At 34.1% G+C, this 20233-nt stretch overlaps 2 protein-coding genes across 2 annotated transcripts; both read left to right on the top strand.

The window, feature by feature from the left end:
* Positions 1 to 725: 725 nt before the first annotated feature.
* On the top strand, positions 726 to 8914 carry LOC133525298 (uncharacterized). The gene is made up of 2 exons (XM_061861585.1): positions 726 to 2090; positions 8133 to 8914. The coding sequence occupies exons 1-2, from the start codon at positions 1415 to 1417 to the stop codon at positions 8300 to 8302; spliced, it is 846 nt and encodes a 281-aa protein (XP_061717569.1). The 5' UTR covers positions 726 to 1414; the 3' UTR covers positions 8303 to 8914.
* Positions 8915 to 16312: 7398 nt separating this feature from the next.
* LOC133525297 (uncharacterized) lies at positions 16313 to 18710 on the top strand. The gene is made up of 2 exons (XM_061861584.1): positions 16313 to 17301; positions 18355 to 18710. The coding sequence occupies exons 1-2, from the start codon at positions 17091 to 17093 to the stop codon at positions 18522 to 18524; spliced, it is 381 nt and encodes a 126-aa protein (XP_061717568.1). The 5' UTR covers positions 16313 to 17090; the 3' UTR covers positions 18525 to 18710.
* Positions 18711 to 20233: the final 1523 nt, after the last annotated feature.

The following is a 20233-nucleotide window of genomic DNA, read 5'->3' as shown; positions in this document are numbered from 1 at the left end:
TGGGACAAAGTAATCAGATGCAAATTTTGAGTCGTTTCCTTATGTTAGCTGGTAGAATTGACTTTCAAATGATGATTTTGGATGATAAATATTGAATTACGTTCATTTGGATTTGATTTGGTTTGTTTTTTTGCTATTTCATAGTTATTATTTTCCTCGCGTTGGTGTGGTGAAAAATGTTGTGTTTCACTCGGAGGCAAAGTTTGTTTAACCCTCGTGCCTTGAAACCCTCGCAACGCTCAAGATTTCACTTCTCGAACCACTCGCTACGTTCGTGGTTCAATTTTGGAATCTTTCGCTTGCTCGGGTATCAATATTAGCACGAGCGGTTAAACAACAACTTTGCCCCCTTGTAAAACAAATAACTATTGTACAAATCTGGTTACATTTATCTTAAACGGAACAATTTGTGACCGCGGCCGGCAAAACGTCTTGTCAGGTTATTTGTATACAAGCAAATCTCGTCCTTATGGCAAGCGACAAAGTGGGACGTTTTTTCCGGCCGCGGTCATATTTTATCTTCTCTTATCATGTAATTTACTCTTCGTATTCCCTTGTGAAAAAACTGGCCAAGTGCGAGCCGGACTCGCACAGGAAGGGTTCCGTACCATTCTCTATAAAAACGGTCACCCATCCAAGTACTGACCCCGCCCGACGTTGCTTAACTTTGGTGATTGGATAAGAACCTCGAAATTGGAAAGAAATATTTATTTTATTCTGTGTTTAGTATTTGTTGTTATAGCGGAAACAAAAATACATAATCTGTAGAAATTTCAACTGGCTAACTATCACGGTTCATGAGATACAGCCTGGTGACAGACGGACGAACGGACGTACGGACACGGGACAAGGCATAAGAAAGATTAACATTAGTAATAGAATATATGATGGCAGTGGATAAAGGTTTCGAAGGTTTCAAAGTAATAAACGATTAGGTAATTAATTAAAAATAATAACTATTTATTGTTAAAACGAGTCATATATTAATAGTAATAATGTAATAAAACCTAGACTCGTGAATATTGATTGATTTTACAGTATTTGTATATTACATGGCATTGCGATACGATACCGGTCAGTTTTATGTGATCTCAGAACATTTATATTGTGTGTAATGTAAAAGTTTTTTTACATAAATATGAAAAAAAAGAAAAATAACCGCATTAAACTATTGCCTCAATATTAATCGAAGGTTCATTTCGTACCCCGTGCACTTCACTAATGACATGAATAAACAAATAGCTAAGTACTCACATTAATATTTACCTATTATTTAAACGTTTACTTACTGAGAGATTGATGAAGGTTAAGTGGCATGTTCTTATAAAAAATTCTGGAGACAATGTAACAACACACATCACCAGATATTTTACATATTTGCTTGTCGAAGCGCGAGAAACATAAAATATTGAAAATGAATATCAAGCAAAAATCATTTAAAATACTTAATTTAACAGAAAACGTATTTGGCATCTATAGAAATATTAGCACGTTTAGCAAACTAGGAAAAACGATAGCTGTAACTGTAATTTCTATTGAATTATCGTTGTGTTTGTATATAGTTTTTACTAAATTCAACCATTTTAAATATTTATATACGTGTCTCGCTCAGTTAAATTCTATACTTTCTATTTTGTCGTCTTGTTATTATTCAAAATCATACGTTAAATTGCTTAGGTGTTTAAAGGCAAATGACATACTGGTTGATTTCCAAAAGGACGAGATATATTTTAAACGCTTGGCTTCATATTTTAAAATTGGCCTATTTCGATTGTGCGCATATTTAACTTTTTTTTGTTTAATGTTAATCATCACTGAAGTTTTCAATGTTTACATTCAATACCGCAAAGGAGAAGAAAGAATATTAACTCTCGCCCGAGTGCTAAGTATAATGCGTTTACATGTTGAATGCAACTGTATTTACTATACATTTCATACTTTATCTGAACAACTGCAATGCATTACGAGATCTGTTGTTAGAAGCAAATTATTTTATCATGGAGACAGCGATCAAATGATTAATGTAGAGAAATGGCGCCAATACTACACAAATGTCAAAGAAAGCACGGAATTATTTAATAAAATTTATGGTACACAGGTACAGTTTTACTCCCTCTCAGTGGTGCTTACTGTTGGTTCATATTGGTATTTAATTTAATAAGTTTTAAATATTGCAGCTCACTTCGAGTTTTTGTATCATCGCAATCCGTTATATTGTGATAAGCTACACTGCCATTTTGTTTGGTATCAAAGTACGAGGCTACCAACACATTTTAGGAGCTGTACCTTATGTACTTGGTATATTTTTTTCTATTTGCATGATGTGTGCGACAGTTTCTGCGGCGCAAAAGATTCAAACCAGTTCTACAGCTCTCACGCGCTGTTTAAAACAAATTCTCGTACATGGCGAAGCCAACATCCATTCAGGTGATGAAACCTCACCGTGTAACGTTTTATTTTTTTCTTCACTTTTTAATAAAATTATTGGTTGATTAACTAGTAATATGTTACGCTATTAAAATTACTTATAATTATTAAATTTTATAAAATAATACGTATAGATGCAACGGGTAACCAAAATGCTGCCATTCAGCGCGGCAACGCTGGCAGCCTTCTGGGCTCCCTACCGAACGGCACAGACCTGGGTCCAGTTTTGTATTTGTAGGCTTTTACTTTTTAGGTATTTTTAGTTTAGTTTAATACATAGCTTACTTTATTTCTGTTAGTTTTTTTTAGGCCTAATTTTAGTTTAATTTGTAAAGTATCTGAATAAAAATCAAGTTATCTGTATGATTTACAAATATTTTGATAATTTCAGATCAAACTAAGCTAAGAGCAGTAAGACAGCTAGTACGAATAGTTTCATTGAGACCAATAAAAGTGAAAACATTTGGTAGAATTGCCTTCAACATGACGCTAGTTCCCGCGTGCCTCACCGTCGTCGCGAGCTACACCGTCGTCACTCTACAGTTCAACAACGTCGTATAACGACGCTCTCAAATTCAACAATGTCCTATAACGCAAGGACGTATATGTGGCATGCAGGTGGCATGTTACTCAGGCAATAATAAATAAAAATGATTCAACTGGACCACATTACAGCTTAAAATTAACTGTTTTCTTAACACGCGCTATTATAAATTATAAGTTTTCTATACTGATTTTAATATTTGCATGATGTAACCTGTAGTGGAGCTGGATTAGTTACTTATTATTTTTAATTTTAGCTGTATTTCTTAAGAAAGTAATAATTGTAATTCCATGTAAAATGTAATACCCCGGGGGCTTAACTTTTATATATTTAATAGTTCTAGTTTATGATGTAAATAATTATTTTCTCATAGTTTTAATTAGATTTATATACAAACATCAGTTTAGTTTACACGTATTCACGTAGATACCTCTGCAACACAAATGCACATTTATTAAATAAATAAAAAAACAATGAAGCTGGCATTTTTAAATCCATGTGTGTTTAAAATATTACAATTTAGATTTGACTTATACTATTTGTGTTATTGCATTATTGACCAAGTGTTAGCGAAGCTTTGGCAAAAACGCTTTCGTATGTCTGGATATTCTCCTTCGCAGGTCGCATTTCTCAATCGTGTCTCGTGATTTTTTTTAAGCAATTTTGACAGTTAGATCGATTTTTCTGTCGTTTCGTTTTTTGGGAAATTGGCTTTGACTTGGCTAGTTTTTACTAACAAACCAAATTTGAGAAAAGTAAAATAGACAAATATAATATAATATAGCCTGTACGTAAAAACTAGCCAAGTCAAATCTTGAAATTGAATAACGTCGGAAGTTAAATAAATGCATTGTGTAAATAATTGTCTATTTAAATTTAAGATTTTTTAGACTTCTTTTATTGCATCTGGAACACCTACTGACATAACATTTTTTTTTTTTAATTCCGCTACCTAAAGGTTGTCTGGAAGAGATCGCTTTTTAGCGATAAGACCGCCTGTTGTTTACCTCTTCTTTATGTGTTGTATTATTTGTACTGTTTCTGTATTGAGGTGTGCAATAAAGTATATTTGTATTGTATTGTATTAAATATATATTTCCTATTAAGCAGCAAACATTGTGGTAGTATCAAGAAACAAGAAATTGTTATATAAATTCATTTCAGAACGCTGCATATTCTAGTATCTAAAAATTCAGGATTTTGAACACAGAACTTGGCATCCATATAGATCTCAATTCTTTTGTAGGCGAAGACAACAACGGCACCATATCTTAATTTTATATTGAACTTGGCTCTCATTTCACATTTATGTTTTTAATGGGATTAATATTAACTACAATTGAAATATGAATACACTAATTTTCAATACTAATTTTGAATTTTATATAATCCAATTTCCTTCTGTATAGGCGGTATTTTATTCTTTAGCTTGTTAATCCATTATAAATTAACGCACGCGTTAAAAGGTTAATGGAATCGAACCAGCGTCCTCTGTGTACGCGACAGGAATATCAGTGGAGGCTTTGGTAATTTTTTCCTTTGTATATGAATTAAAACAAAAAATATTACTTTGCTAATGCGCGAAATATAACGTGCTAGTCAATCAGTGCTAACCCGTTATACTTACTTGCGTATTTTTACATGCAATTAATGTTCCCACCCTTCCACCGCAAAAATAAATACGCATATAAATATACAATACAACCCACCACCGAAAGTACAAAACTACTACTACTAGCAGTAGTAATAGTAGTAGTGTGTATTTTTACATGCAATTAAGGTTCCCACCTTCCTACCGCAAAGGTAATTTATTTTTACGGTGGAAGGGTGGGAACATTAATTGCATGTAAAAATACGCAAGTAAGTATAACGGGTTAGCACTGATTGTCTAGTAAGTTATCTTTCCGCGGATTAGCAACGTAATATTTTTTATTTTAATTAATATGGACTTCCGCAGAGTAACGCCTAATTCTATTCATTATTTGTATATGATTTTTTTTTCGTTTATGATTAAAGATTCTCGAGGAAAGAGAGTTCAAAGAGAATGGCAATCAAGAAAGTGGGGAAAATATTCTCCCCTTGAGGCAAACTATTACTTCATAGCCCTCACGTTTAAGACAACAGGGTGCTGGGCCCTGACGTCATTATAGCAGTGGCGCGCAAAATTAGGGAAAGGTCCTCAGAAAGTTCGTGCCTGGTGCAAAGGTCCAAGCGATTGACACGTTGCGCGCGGCAAGTGTGATGCACCTGCAATGTTCGAGAGCATCTACGATCTTGGTTTTTCTCTTATTTCTGAGCTTTTTATTTTATCTAGCAGTTTTATTTTTAATATGGTTCATTCCTGTGTTCTCCGGTAGGTCCTGATTTTTTGGTTAATGGTATTTCCTCAAACTTGCTATGAAATGATAACATGACTTACGTCAAATTAGGTCCGGAAGTACTACATAGTGCGATGAGTGAGATGATATGTAAAGGAATTTCATGTAAAGCAACTTTCTATTGTTTTTTAACGTCATATTGTGACACAACGTCTTGGCATTCAACCATCAACATATAATATTTTTCAGTTAGCTTGGTACGGTGTTCTGTTGTGCATATTCGTTGCTAGGCAACGGCGTTACGCGTGTAAAAGTTGTACACGCGTAACGCAGTTTAATTCGTAATAATTTTGTTATGGGGAAGGGTACAGAATAGTTTTTAACCCCAAAATCATCCTGCAAGGGTAAAAAGGGGGTGGAAAAGGGCATTGGGGAAAAAGGGGTAGAAGTTTATATGGGGAATCAGTAAAAAACAGATTGTATAAAAGATCCCCCAGATGAGTAATTCAAGATTTTTTGAATCACCCCCAACCCTTTAAATTAGGGGATGGAAGACTGTCATAAGCAAGTTAAGCAACTTAAAAAAAAGAAGTGAAATCTCACCAAAAAAAATTTCATGTCAAATGTTGCCAAGACGAACAATAAGACTCGCACTGTCAAAAAGTTATCAGATCTCTTGTAGAGCCAAGCTTCTAACTTTACAAGCCCTAACTTCACAAACTCTACACCTTTCTCAAAATATGTGACTTGGCCGTTTCGTTACTAACAAAATTATTGTATAATAAAAAAATAATGAATAGTTAATACATTTTTCACCTTGCGCCCATTTGACGGTAGCGAAACTGCCAAGCCGCATATTTTGACTAAAGTCCGGGATCTCGGAAACGGCTCTAACGATTTCGATGAAATTTGCTACATGGGGGTTTTGGAGGCGACAAATCGATCTACGAGTAGCTAGGTCTTGTGTCTGGGAAAATGCGCCATTTTGAGTTTTTTATATGTTTTCCGAGCAAAGTTCGGTCTCAGGTATTAAAACAGTTAAGTATCTACAAGCATTTATTATGTATTAAACATTTACTTAATAAGATTAAGTAGCAAATAATGGTGTTCTTTGATATTTTTGAGGACTAGGTAATAACTCACGACACACCAACCAATAACTGCCTGCCTTTACGTGAGACTAGTTACCTAACATACAATATTAAACATGAATATCAACCAAAAATCATTTAAAATACTTAATATAACAGAAAACATATTTGGAATCTATAGAAATATTAGCACCTTCAGCAAACTAGGAAAAACGATAGCTGTGACTATAATTTCTATAGAATTATCTTTGTGTTTATACATCGTTTTTACTAACAATCAATTCAACAATTTCAAAGATGTATATACGTGTCTCACTCAGTTAGATTCTATACTTTCTATTTTGCTGTCTTGTTACTATTCGAAAAAGTACGTTAAATTTCTTAGGTGCTTAAACACCAATGACATACTCGTTGATTTTCAAAATGATAAGATATATTTTAAACGCTTGGCTTCATATTTTAAAATTGGCCTCATTCGATTGTGCGCATATGTAATTATTTTTTGTTCCATCTGTACTTACTTTCCACGCCCTAAGGGAGAACAAATGATAGTAACTCTCGCCAGAGTGATAAGTATAATCCGTTTACATGTTGAATGCAACTATATTTATTATACAGTTCATACATTATCTGAACAAATGCAATGCATTATGAGATCTGTTGTTAAAAGCAAATTTTATCATGAAGGCAGCGATCAAATGATCATTGTAGAGAAATGGCGCCAATATTACACAAATGTCAAAAAGAGCACGGAATTATTTAATAAAATTTTTGGTATACAGGTAAACTCAGCTTGCAAAGTGCACGATCACTTAATGAATTAATTCCAATGAGTGTTTATGAAATTTTACAGCTTGCTATCTAAAGTTCTACTGTTGGTTCTAATTTATGTGTTATAATTTTTTTTCTACTAGTCTACTATAATGGTTGAATTAAGATTTCAAATACCAAACTATAATTGCTTCGTGCTTCCAACTCAACTATAATATTCATTTCGATACGCTGCACTCATCTATAAAAAAATTACCAATCACGGGCCACCGCTCCTATAGAAAAGACTAAACGGGTGCGGAGCGGGAATTTATGTCTTTTGTACTACATCTTTATCTACTTACCAATTGTTATTAATTATTAGGTTTATCGTAAAACAAGTATTATTATAGATGACTCGTAGAAAAATTATTGTATACAAAAGTGACATAATCAAGCTTTCCAATCTCGTACCTTACTTAGGCAACTCAGCAAGCTTCGTGGCCTAAACATGGCACTCGATTGAAAAGCTCTCTATTATTTCACGATCGTATTAAATACTATTAATCTAATGTGCTTAAATGTTGCAGCTCTCTTCGATTTTTTGTAACAGCGCACTACGTTACATTGTGATAAGCTACGACGTAATTTTATATGATATCACCATAAATGGCTACCGACAAGTTTTAAAATCTCTTCCTGTATTTCTTGGGATACTATTTTCCATAAGTATAATGTGTGCAACGGTTCATGCGGCGCAGAACATACAAACCAGTGCCACAGCTCTCACGCGCTGCTTAAAACAAATTCTCGTACGCGGTGAAGCAAGTATGCATTCAATTGAGATTTACGTTTTATCGTTTAAACTTCTCTTAACAATAAAATTATTCAATAATAGTTTAACTAGCAATATAGAGTTTAAAGGAATTTAAAAAAAAACTTTATTATTAAAATAATATTTACGCTTCTTTATCGTAACATTAATAAATTTGATAATTTTAGATCAAAAGAAGCTCAGGACAGTAAAACAGCTAATACAAATAGTTTCATCACGACCAATAAAAGTGAAAACCTTTGGCGGTATTGACGTCAACATGGCGCTAGTTCCCGCGTGTCTCACCGTCGTCGCGAGCTACACCATCGTCACTCTCCAGTTCAACAACGTCGTGTAATGGTGACGTTTGGATGACAACTGCAGCTGCATTACTGTTGCGATATAACCGCTGTGCATAGATGGTAGCTATCCTATAGATGTGATACCGCGTGCGCCCGTGTGGCACAGAATATACGCAATGCGACAAAATTAAAAACACGGTTTCACCTTCCTGACAACATACCAAAGACAACCTACGTAATTTGGTCGGGTTATTTGTTACCCACCACAAATTATATATTGGGAAATAAAAAAGATGACTACCTACCTACTGAAAGATACATAAGACTATCCCGTAAATCCCGTTCTGTCAGTTCTCCCACCACTCATGCCCAATCCATACTTAATACTAGATTCATGCCGCTGTGGCATAGATTCATGCGCTGTATATGTCAATTTGTTTGTTTAACCACCGGTCTGGCCTAGTGGATAGTGACCCTGCCTATGAAGCCGATGGTCCCGGGTTCAAGTCCTGGTGTTGAGCACGGAATTTGTTTCTGAGTCATGGCTGTTGTCTATGTATTTAAGTATTTATTTATATATTATATACAAGTATAATTGAGCTTACTATGAGATTCAGTCAATTTGTGTAATAATGTCCTTATAATATTTATATTTGTTTATTTTTATTTATCTCCTTATGTAACGGATTAAAAGTAATGCGGCGGATTCATTATCAAGGAAATTGACAAATACAGCAGCGATATCAACGCCGGCACAGCTATCTGTACCTATAGTCTGTATCTTTAGGTATTTAAAAAAAGGTAAACAAACAATTTGTACATTTTCAGGTAGGTATAACATTTATTGGTTAACCAACCAAATACAAAACCGCCTGGATCTGTCACTGAACGACCTGACTTTAAACCTACTTTATTTGATCATGTAATGTTTTCATCTACCCTCAACTGCCTTAAGGAGCCATTTGAGGGTAGATTTTGTTTACCTTTTTTTAAATACCTAAAGATACAGACTATAATCAGAGAACACCCTTAAATACTACATAGTTACAATATTTTTACTCTAATTATGTAAGCGGTGGTGGCCGAGTGGATACGACGTCCGACTTTCAATCCGGAGGTCGCGGGTTCAAATCCTGGCTCGTACCAATGAGTTTTTCGGAACTTATGTACAAAATATCATTTGATATTTACCACTAGCTTTTCGGTGAAGGAAAACATCGTGAGAAAACCTGTATACATCTGCGAAGAAATTCAAAGGTGTAGGTATGTGAAGTCCCCAATCCGCATTGGGCTAGCGTGGGGACTATAGCCCGAGCCCTCTCGCACATGAGAGGAGGCCTGTGCCCAGCAGTGGGACATGTATAGGCTGAATTTATTATACTGGAGTATGTTTTTTTTATTGTATGTATAATCATTTATAGGTGAGAAAGAAAGTACAGTAAAAAGATTTAATCCGTGTCTTATGTTATAATAGTATGAGGTCACAAGCGACTTTCATTTTGTTTGTTTACATCTTTTGACTGTACTTAAACTGGATGGTAATTAACTGTGTAGTGTTGCGGTAGAATATTGACCACGATTTTATTAAATTTCAGGCTAGTCCTGCAGTGTCAACACGGACAAAAGTTATTGCTAATAGACATGGCCCTAGTAGATTGTATATTAAGGATAACTTTCATTAAATCATGCGCGGTGTCCGTCTATCCGTCTATACATAAGAAAATAAATGTGTATTAAATATATATTGTTTTTATTATTACAATAAATCAATCGACACACAGGGGGTTCAGTTGCTACGCAATTGTTCACGAGGTTGAGAATGAAGGACGGTGGCCAATCAACTCGAATTATATCTCTATTTATTTAATGGTCTTGCTAACATCTCAAATATTGGTGGTTATCTCAACGCAGGAGGTAAAGCTTCGTATTCTGGGTTCAAGTCTTAACCAGTCTGAAAAATTTTTCATTCTTCTTGGCTAATTTCTTTTTTTACTTTTTTTGTAAACTAAGAACTTTTTCACTGGCTGTTTTCTGGTTTAATAAATATTTTCACATATTTATTAATGTGTTCAGGAATATTTACCGTACTTTCTTGATAAAGCAAATTCTAATACAACAACAACATTATCTAAAGAGAATTTTAAAATAGATGTGTGTTGTCAAAGAAAACTTTGTAACCACGTAAATTTACTGCCATCTTTCGACACATGATTAAAACTTTTAGAACGCCATTTGACTTTGATCCTTATTCTTTCACTGATATGTATCAAATTTGTTAAAATATCAAAAAGTGGCGCCATTTAATAGATCAAAGGCCAAAGGTATGGCGACAAAAATATTGTCTGCGACGGTCTTAAAATTCTCGGGCCTTATTTTATTATCAGGGCTCGAACAAATCATGCGGAGGACGCAAAAGTGACGTAATTTTGCACACAGGATGATGTTTGTATTTAAACCACCCGTGTGACATGTCGCACTAACTAACAAAATAATCGTAATTAATTCCATGAAATTTAGGTGACAGGGTGATGTCTTGAATAAAATAATCTCACGAAACTTGTTACTGTAGGCATAGAGGTATAAACAAACTTAGAGTGCTCACTCCATGGGCGTTTCTCACAGCGTTTCAACTGCTGACAGTCCCCTGCCCAATTTTATGATGAAGTTCTAGAAGATTGTTGGGTCAGTTTTTTTATTTGAAATAAGAAAGGTACTAATAGTTTACTGTAACCAAAAATGGTATATAAATCTTGGGGAACTTCGACATAAATGCGAACAGGGGACTGTAAGCTACCGGAGGGTCAGAGTCACCTCAGGAGTAACGATATCACATCTGATATTTTCATATCTGTTGTTCAAAATAACCAAAACTGATCTGACTGACAGCGGTAGAAACGCTCTGAGAAACACCTGAAAAATAAAAATACTATTTCAAATCATCCTATGAGTGGCTTGACGTCATCGGCATGATTTCTTCGAGCCCTGTTTATTATTATTTAAAGTAGGTTAACTTCCAATACATTCGAAGATATGTGTTTTAATCTGCTAAAGCCTTAGTTCCTTATTTATCACAAGTATTATTTTGAATAATACATTAGTTTTATTCCGATTATAGCGTACTTATCTACATTCATATTTGTTGAAGACTACTTCAGCGACGTTACCATTCACGACACATCAATAAGCGAAACGTTAATGTTCGTCCACATATCGCAATGAATATTGGACATAAGTCTTTTAAAATACTCTTGTTAATTGAAAATATATTCGGTGTCTTCAGAAATATTTGCCAGCTTAGCTCGCTGGGAAAAACGATTGCTTTGGCTGTCATTTTTTACAATTATCTTTATGCTTATACAGTATATGTATCATATTCCCAAATTATACAAAGATCTATGTGTTCTTGACTCAAATGAATGCTATATTTTGTTTGTCATTATCTTGCTATTATTCTAAATCTTTCTTAAAATTTCTTGGCTGTTTAAAGGGTAATGATATCCTCGTGGATTTCAAAAACGACAAAGTATATTCTGATCATTTGAGTTCGTATTTTAAAATTGCACTTGCTCAATCGTGTGTATATATAGTTCTATATTGTTTAACTTTAACGTCGTCTGAACTTTTCGATGTTAACTTTGTAACAATTAATGATGAAGAAAAGAATATTTTATTAGTTTTTAGTAAGTCGATAAATAATTTGCGTTTTCATTTTGAATACAATTTTCTTTATTACACATTTAATATAATATCTGAACAGCTACGATGCATAGTAAGATCTGTTAAAAATAAATTACACTGTTTTGATGATAGCGAGACAACACTACTAATTCATTTAGAGAAATGGCTACAAAATTATAAGAATGTAAAAAAAAGTACTGTGTTTTTTAATGAAATTTTTGGCTTACAGGCAAGTATATGCAGCTTCACAAGTTATCTAATATTGTTGATTTTATAGAATGTTTGATTTAAATTAGGTATTGTATGTTACAGCTAGCATCTTCATTTTGTATTATCGCTATACGCTATATTACGATATTTTACTCCGCAGTGGTGTCAAACCTTATAGTATGTACCTAATATGTAACTTAACTTCAATATAAATTAACAAATATAAGTCTATTTTAAGTTCTATAACTTTGCTATTTACTGCCATAGGATCATCATAACTTTATTATATCCCTGCCATATTTTGCGACAGTGACGTTTTCAATAACAATGGTGACTGCAACGGCCCGTTCAGCGCAGAGAATACAGAAAAGTGCTAGAGAACTGACTCGCTGTTTGGAGCTTCTCGTCTTGCAAACTGAAGGTAGCTGGGTCCACATTTCATATCATTTTTCCGCATCGTATCTCCGTCGCGTATCATGATCGTTGGTGCTGTACCTGCTCGCTGCTATGCTGTAGTGCTCGAGCTAAGCGTATCAGTTTCAGTTTGTACAAAAATGTTTTCTTATTGTTTTAATTAATATTCTTCGTTCCAACCTACTATTTTGTAGTTAATTAAGAAAGCGTTTTATAGATAATTTTCTCATCGATATTATATTTTGTTTCCAGATAAAAACGAGCACAAAATGGTGAATCATTTATTGTGGATAGTTTTGATGCGACCGATAAAACTAGAAGCGTTTGGCGCCATCACCGTGAATATGAAGCTTATCCCCGCATGCTTTATGCTCGTGGCATCATACACCGTCGTTGCTCTTCAGTCAAACAACGTCTTTTAATGTGTTCAACATTGTTGTCGAGTTCCAACCGTTTTTGTTCAAAGTTGTCAAGATTCAGCCGTTTTTTGTTCAAAGTTGTCAAGTTCCAGCCGTTTTTTGTTCAAAGTTGTCAAGTTTCAGCCGTAATGTGTATTTTTAATTTTAAGTTATATATTTAAAACTGTATGCTAGTTTTAAGGTATTGATGTAAAGGTCACTACTTATAATAATAAAAAAAACCTACTTAGTTTCACAATGACGCCGAGAAATTCACACACGTGCTTAAAAATCTAGTGTATCGTTCGAAAATCTGTGCAATCTAACCCCGTCCTACTTCTACCCTACATGTCCTGCTACAGATATAAGAAGTAAGGAGATTTATAACGAAGCATAATTTCAATGAGTCTCGTTGTCTCCAACTGTCCCCCACCACATCATTGAGGACGTGGCCAGACAACCAACTCACGCGCTGTGATTGGTTAAGCCGCACGGAGTATGAGACGAGAGTGGCGGCACTAGAGGGAGGAAAAGTCGATAAAGTCACAGCTATCGATAATTTATATGTTCCGAACATGACCTTATTGTTTTGACATTAAAACGTTTTAAGAAATAATTGCCCTTGACTTAATTTATATTCTTTTAATTATTTGACCTTATTTGCGAGCTAAGATTTTCAAGGTACGAGTAAGGTATATTAGTCGATCTATAAATTCTGCCACAAAGGTTTTTACTTATAAAAAATGTAATACAAAGCTTTTAATAAATAAAAAGTACCATGATTCGAAAGTTTTATGCTTATCATAACGTTATATAATTGGTTTAAATTTTAGTAACGATTTTATTTACTGTTTGTTTAAATTGTTTACTTTGGGGTTGTCGTTAGACGCGAGCACTCGCCTGGATTGTACTTCACAAAAGGGAGTAAAAATCAGGGTGAAACTAAAACAATAGTTACAATTTATTTTTGCTTAGTAGTTATTTTTTCATGAACCTACTTTATTATAGCATATATCGTCACCAGAATCCGATTATCACATAGAGTTATGAAGAACTGCGAAAGCAAATTATGTTAAATTATTTATTTATATTTATTTATTTAAACTTTATTGCACACATAAAGAAAAATGTACAAATGGCGAACTTAATGCCAAAAGGCATTCTCTACAAGTAACTATTGGGTCAAACAGAGACATTTGTGTATGTTGGTGCAGGAAAAAATAATAACAAATAATAAGGAAAAAATTAAACGTGAAGTCAAATAATATTAAAAAAATATACCTATTGTTAAATTGTATTTTAGCAAGCATGAACAAATTTGATTATACCTACTGGAGTTATTCGATTAGTTGCTAAGAACCTGACTAAAATATACTTATAGGTATAAACTACAATGTAATATATAATTGTAATGAAAACAGTTTTTTCTTTGCCGTACCTACTCGATTTTTAATTAAAATTAATAAGTATACTACATTAGGTCAAAAATAAATAAAAATAATGACTTCAATACACACTATATCCATACATTTTTATCGATAACACTCAAATATCAATTATGCACGAGCGCCACTCTATTTCGCGGCGGCAAGAAGGGAGCGGTTGGCGGTCATACCAAGAAAAATCTACATAGACCTTGGCACCCATGATCTCAATTCTTTTATCGGGAAAGTCAACAATAATGCATATACTTGTACTATCTATTGAACTTGGCTCTCATTTCACATCTATGTTGTTGATGGGTTGTAATCTACTCTAATATTTTTACCCTAATCGCTATTAATATTTACCGTATCCCCACCATCGAAGTCGTCAAAAATAAAGATAAACGACGTGATATGACATTGTTTCTTCAAATCGCTCTGATTAATTGTATATTTTTATTTCTTTGAAGTAGTCAATTAACTAAATTAGTAATAAAAAAATATATTTAAAAACTGCGTCATCACTAACACTACTTCCTCGATGGTGTTAGTATCGGGTACTTTCGAGTACTGATTAGAATTCATTAAAAAAATGATTGTGGAGCTTAAGTGGTTACAAATATTATTCAAAATAGAAGAAATCTTCGGTTTTAGCCGGAGATTTGTCACGTGGAGTACTCCTGGAAAGTTATCTGTATTTTTAAGATTGTTGGTCGAATTCGTTTTAGCAATATTTGTTATTCAGAGGAAAGAAATAATAAACAATATTGCAGAGTTTATATTGATGAACACACTATCATTTGGTTCCATATTGCTGTCATGCTATTACTCTAAAACATTCTTGAGATTTATTGGCAATATACAGACTAATAATGCTATATTCAAAAGTGACAGTGTTTACAAAAGTAATCTGATCACATCTCTAAAGTTGGAAGTTTATCTCTGGTTTGGATATTTTATATCAATGTGCGCAATAGTAATAATACGAATAAATATGTTATGCCATATTGCAGCCACTTGCTTTCCTAATATAGTATTAGTGATCAATAGGGTGTTCGTTTATATCCGCTTCCACATCGAGTTGGCAGTTATAACCTGCACACTCTGCACTATGTCTGAGCAATTGCAGAGCATTACACGATCTATAACAAAAGAACACGCCATTGATTCTGTTGCGAGAGTAACAATAATAAAGGATGAAAACGACATTGAAAACTTATCAAGAAATCTCGACCAATGGCTTCTTAACTATTTAAAAGTAAAAAAAAGTTCCAATCTTTTTAACGAAATTTACGGCATACAGGTACTCTAATAACATTATAAATTATAACAAGTTTAATATTAGTAATATTAGTGCAACTTCTTCATAATTACAATAGCCTTTATTGTTTTTGGCAGATTTCATGGTTGCTGTTCTTATTTGTTACATATTACATAGGATTATTATATAGATTTGTCTGCAGAGGGATCAAGGTAAGTAAAAATTACCTGTTATATTCTTTATTTTCTGTTAATAGCTCAAGAAAATTAACCCTAATATGAGCAAATTCTACCTTGTGGGGTCCAAATGAACATACTAAGTCTACGGGTTGTGCTGAGAATGTAGAGAGGGGGGGGGGGGGGATTGAAGGTCCTTTTTTTCAGATTTTTGCTCATATCCTGAATATTTTTACAAATAGCTTTATAATTTCCTGGGTCTAAAGTCTTACCATAAAATTTCCAACAAATTTGGTTATTTTTAATTTTACTCTAAAATAAATACTTTAGGATCGACAGGGTGTTAAAGCTAACAAAGAGACTAAGAATAGACGTAATTGTTCATCATAACTCAAATTTTTACTTTAGAATATCAAGCTTAGTCACCTGCTGACCAAATATAAAAAAAAACGGTCAGAGCATGTCGGGCCGTGCTCAGTGTAGAGTTCCGTAGTTACCCGTCCATCAAAATAGACTTTTTGCAAAAACTCGAAAACGGCTAGACCGATCACGTTTGCTATAGTTTTCCTCGAAAGTCGTTACTAAGCTCTACTTTCATGATATTTTTCATATTTTATGGCTCCATGGTTCAGAAGTTAGGGGAAGTAGAGGGGGAAACATATATTTCTCCTTACAGAACGACTTTTTTCCAAAAATATTTCGTTTATCAAATAATGATTCGTGAAAACACCTAGTGTTAAAAGACATATCTAACGACACCTCAAAGTATAGGGTTGAACTGAAAAAAAAAACATCATCCCCACTTCTGGTAGAGGGGGATATTCTTACATAGCCGAAAAAAAGTGAAAATAAGATTTCTCCGTCACGGCCCTCTTTTGTTTAAATTATTTCTCGAAAATAAGTAAGCCTACCTCACTTTTCACCGACTTTCGTATATCCTACCGAGGCGCAGCAACTGCCGATTAGAAACAGGTGGTAACAGCGACGATCCGAGTTTGATCCCCGGACGTGTATGCAGATATAACTTTTTGTATTTTTTTGGACTTGGATTTCATACTTTTATTGACAAAGCGAGTGTGCTAATGAAATTTTGTGAGCAGTTTCGATAATTATTATTTTGGGAATAAGTTTTTTTTTGTATTTGTAAATCAATAATATACTACGTTTATCAAAAGTAATAAATTTCGTTCCAACCGAAAGACTGTCGTGGAAGTCACACACTTTTTTATTTAACTGTTACTTTTAAGGGTTATTCTTCGAAACTTGAAGTTGCCGGTGCTATAATGATATCTGTTGCGGTTTTGCTGTCCATCACAATTTTAATAAATCTTACTCGATCGGCGCAAAATCTACAGAACAACGCGGACAATTTGTCACGCAGTTTGAAGCAACTACACTTACACGCGTGCTTACAAACAGGTAAAATTACTAAGTGCATAACGTTTGGTACTACTGTGGATGTTAAACCTACGTCGATCGTAATTAATAAGGCACGCACTTAGTTTAAGAGGGAAGAATGTCTTTGCGAGCCTAGCGAAATAACGGTACTTTTTCTATGAAATTCTATTCCGGGAGAAAATGTTTTCCTTAACTAAATCTTAACAAATCACTTTGATTTTTATGTCGATAGCTTCAGCATAATAGATTCTAGATTTATAGGTTTCACTTAAAATATATAGTTATATCTATATTACTCTTAGAAATTAAAAAAGGAAAACCTATAAACCTAGTTTTTTATTGTGTCAATAACATACTAAAAAATCATGGAAAATGGAAAATATTTAAAAGTGGAAAAACTTTTTCCCTTTTTATACTTTCCCTCCTAAGGTTTATTATGCCTCTTTATCCATTTTCTATTTTAGTTGAACGTTTATTACTAATGTTATTATTCTCTGTATTCATTGAACATCTGAGATTAGGTTTTTTTAATAATTTATATATCCTTCTTCTTCCTCGCGTTGTCCCGGCATTTTGCCACGGCTCGTAGGAGTCTGGGGTCCGCTTGACAACTAATCCCAAGGTTTGGCCTAGGCACTAGTTTTTACGAAAGCGACTGCCATCTGACCTTCCAACCCAGAGGGTAAACTAGGCCTTGTTGGGATTAGTCCGGTTTCCTCACGATGTTTTCCTTCACCGAAAAGCGACTGGTAAATATCAAATGATATTTCGTACATAAGTTCCGAAAAACTCATTGGTACGAGCCAGGGTTTGAACCCGCGACCTCCGGATTGCAAGTCGCACGCTCTTACCGCTAAGCCATCAGCGCTTTTTTAATAATTTATATATAATAGCAAAATATAAAAACACTTACAAAATGTGGTCAGAGCCGCAGAGAGAGAAACCGAATAATATTATTATTAACATTAGCATTTAAACACAAGCACAAATATCCTGTAACGTAGGTATTACGATAACGATTGTTTGACAAAATGATTCTAGTAATCAGAATCAGAATCTGTAATAGTAATACTAACTTGAGTAAAGCCTCATTGATACGCTTATTTAAATGACTGATCAATATTATAACTAGGTATTAATTATTTTCAGATAATGCAAAACAAAAGGAAGTACTGCAGATTCTACGTGTTATATTAAATCAACCGATATACATCAAAGCGTTTGGCGCCGTGAACGTCAATATGTCTCTGGTCCCCGCGTGCTTTGGGCTTATCATGTCATATACCGTCGTCGCTCTACAGTTCAACAACGTCGTATAATGTCGTGTAACGTTGTATAACTTTTAATCGAAGTGTATCGGAGTTTTAATATATTGTTATCATTAATCACAGGCCTTTTCGTCTATTGCAGACGATTTATGCATTGCTGTTAAGACAACGGGTTTGGCGACCGTAGATACCGATGCGTCATCACTAGTATCTATGTATTATGATGAAAGAAATAAGATACCTGAATCAACTCGAAACACGTGAATGTCTAGGGTAGATATTAAATGTCTTTTGTAATAATGTGTGTGTTTGTGTAACGTCATTAAATTTTGAAGAGCTTTTTAAATCGGAGCGTATTTTTAAAATAAAATATGTTCTACAGTTTATACGCCGACTTTATAGTAAATACCAATAGAAAGTGTTACAATGCATTTTTATTTCGAAAGATAAATTGTTATAAGAAGTGATTTGACAGCTAAACACCGTTTCTATTAAAGCTTATAATGATTTTTAAATTACATATACAAAAGTTATCTTCGTGTCAAAACTGTAATAAGTTAGTAAAATAATAATAAAACGTAATCAAAACACAGGGCAGCTTGTGACTTAGGGAGTAGCGACCCCACGTATCCGAGTGCTCCTGTAGAGTTCTGCCACCCGAAGGAGGGTAGGTTGGTGAGTCAGGATTATCTGCCTCTAGCTTATCTTGCCTGGCCGTCCAGAGTGGAGTCGTTAGAGCTATATACTCCAGCCGCTCCAGGGGTGGAAGTGAAACATGCATAAGACGCGTGTTGGCACAGTGAAAGCGGCGCACACCTCTCAATACCCCTAAGCCGCTTACACCTTGTTGCCCTTGAGCTATCCTAGATGTCGGAGCCTATCTTGTGGGGCCGAGTCAGCATCTGTCAGAAATAAATATGGATACCGTTTTATGATGCGTCCGGTTTTTTATCCCATAGTGTTTAGTCCATCGCTTTTACCCAATAGAGCAGTACATTTTAGATTCAATCAACGACTAATAGCCTTTACACCCTGGGTGGTGCTGTCTCTGCGTTTGTTCCATGACACGGACAAGGACAGCATCCGCTCGGTGTACCCCTTACGTTTCATTTAAGTGTCAAAGGGGCTTCAACGTGATGGGAAACATGTAGTCCTTATTTTTCAATACACTTTACTAGTAGTAGTATTCGGAACTAGCCAAATTATAATAATTTTGATTATAGCGACAGTACAAATAATTCAATAGGGGCAATGGCGGCTAGATTGTAATATACTTTAATATTTTTACACAAAAAATATTCAATCATGTCAACAAATGCACTCTATACAAACAGTTCATTCATATCTTTTAATGAATTACATCAAAACATAATAAATTGTCAAAATAAACTTTTTATGTATTTCCAGTTCGAGGGCTGAGTTAAGAGTCAATAGTGGTCTTTGTCCAAGGTATAATTAGTTAAAAATGAATATTGAATTAAACTGGTTTTTTGTTAAAAAATTTTTTTTGAGTTTTAGCAGACAGTTTGTCACTTTAGCTATTCCTGTAAAAGTGTTTGTTTTAATTCATGTATTAGTGGAAATAGAATTATATAGTATTGTATATATGTATATATGTAGGTATATAATTATGTAAGTAGCATTGTCTTACTGTTGTAGACTTAAATTTTAAAGGTATTGTCTCTACTGCTATTTAATTTTAATTTAGTTTTTTGCATCTCCTAATTAGTTAAATTAAAAGTTTCATTTCTCCACTACCT

Source organism: Cydia pomonella, chromosome 14 (genome assembly GCF_033807575.1).
Source record: "Cydia pomonella isolate Wapato2018A chromosome 14, ilCydPomo1, whole genome shotgun sequence".
Lineage (NCBI taxonomy): Eukaryota > Metazoa > Arthropoda > Insecta > Lepidoptera > Tortricidae > Cydia > Cydia pomonella.
The sequence above is the reverse complement of the archived record's forward strand: the minus strand, read 5'-3'. Positions and strand labels throughout refer to the sequence as shown.

Coding starts and splice junctions, on each gene's coding strand:
- LOC133525298 (XM_061861585.1), top strand. CDS start 1,415: ATGAATATCAAGCAAAAATCATTTAAAATACTTAATTTAACAGAAAAC. Junction 2,091..8,132: donor ATTATTTAATAAAATTTATG/GTACACAGGTAC, acceptor TGATAATTTTAG/ATCAAAAGAAGCTCAGGACA.
- LOC133525297 (XM_061861584.1), top strand. CDS start 17,091: ATGATATCTGTTGCGGTTTTGCTGTCCATCACAATTTTAATAAATCTT. Junction 17,302..18,354: donor GATCGTAATTAATAAGGCAC/GCACTTAGTTTA, acceptor AATTATTTTCAG/ATAATGCAAAACAAAAGGAA.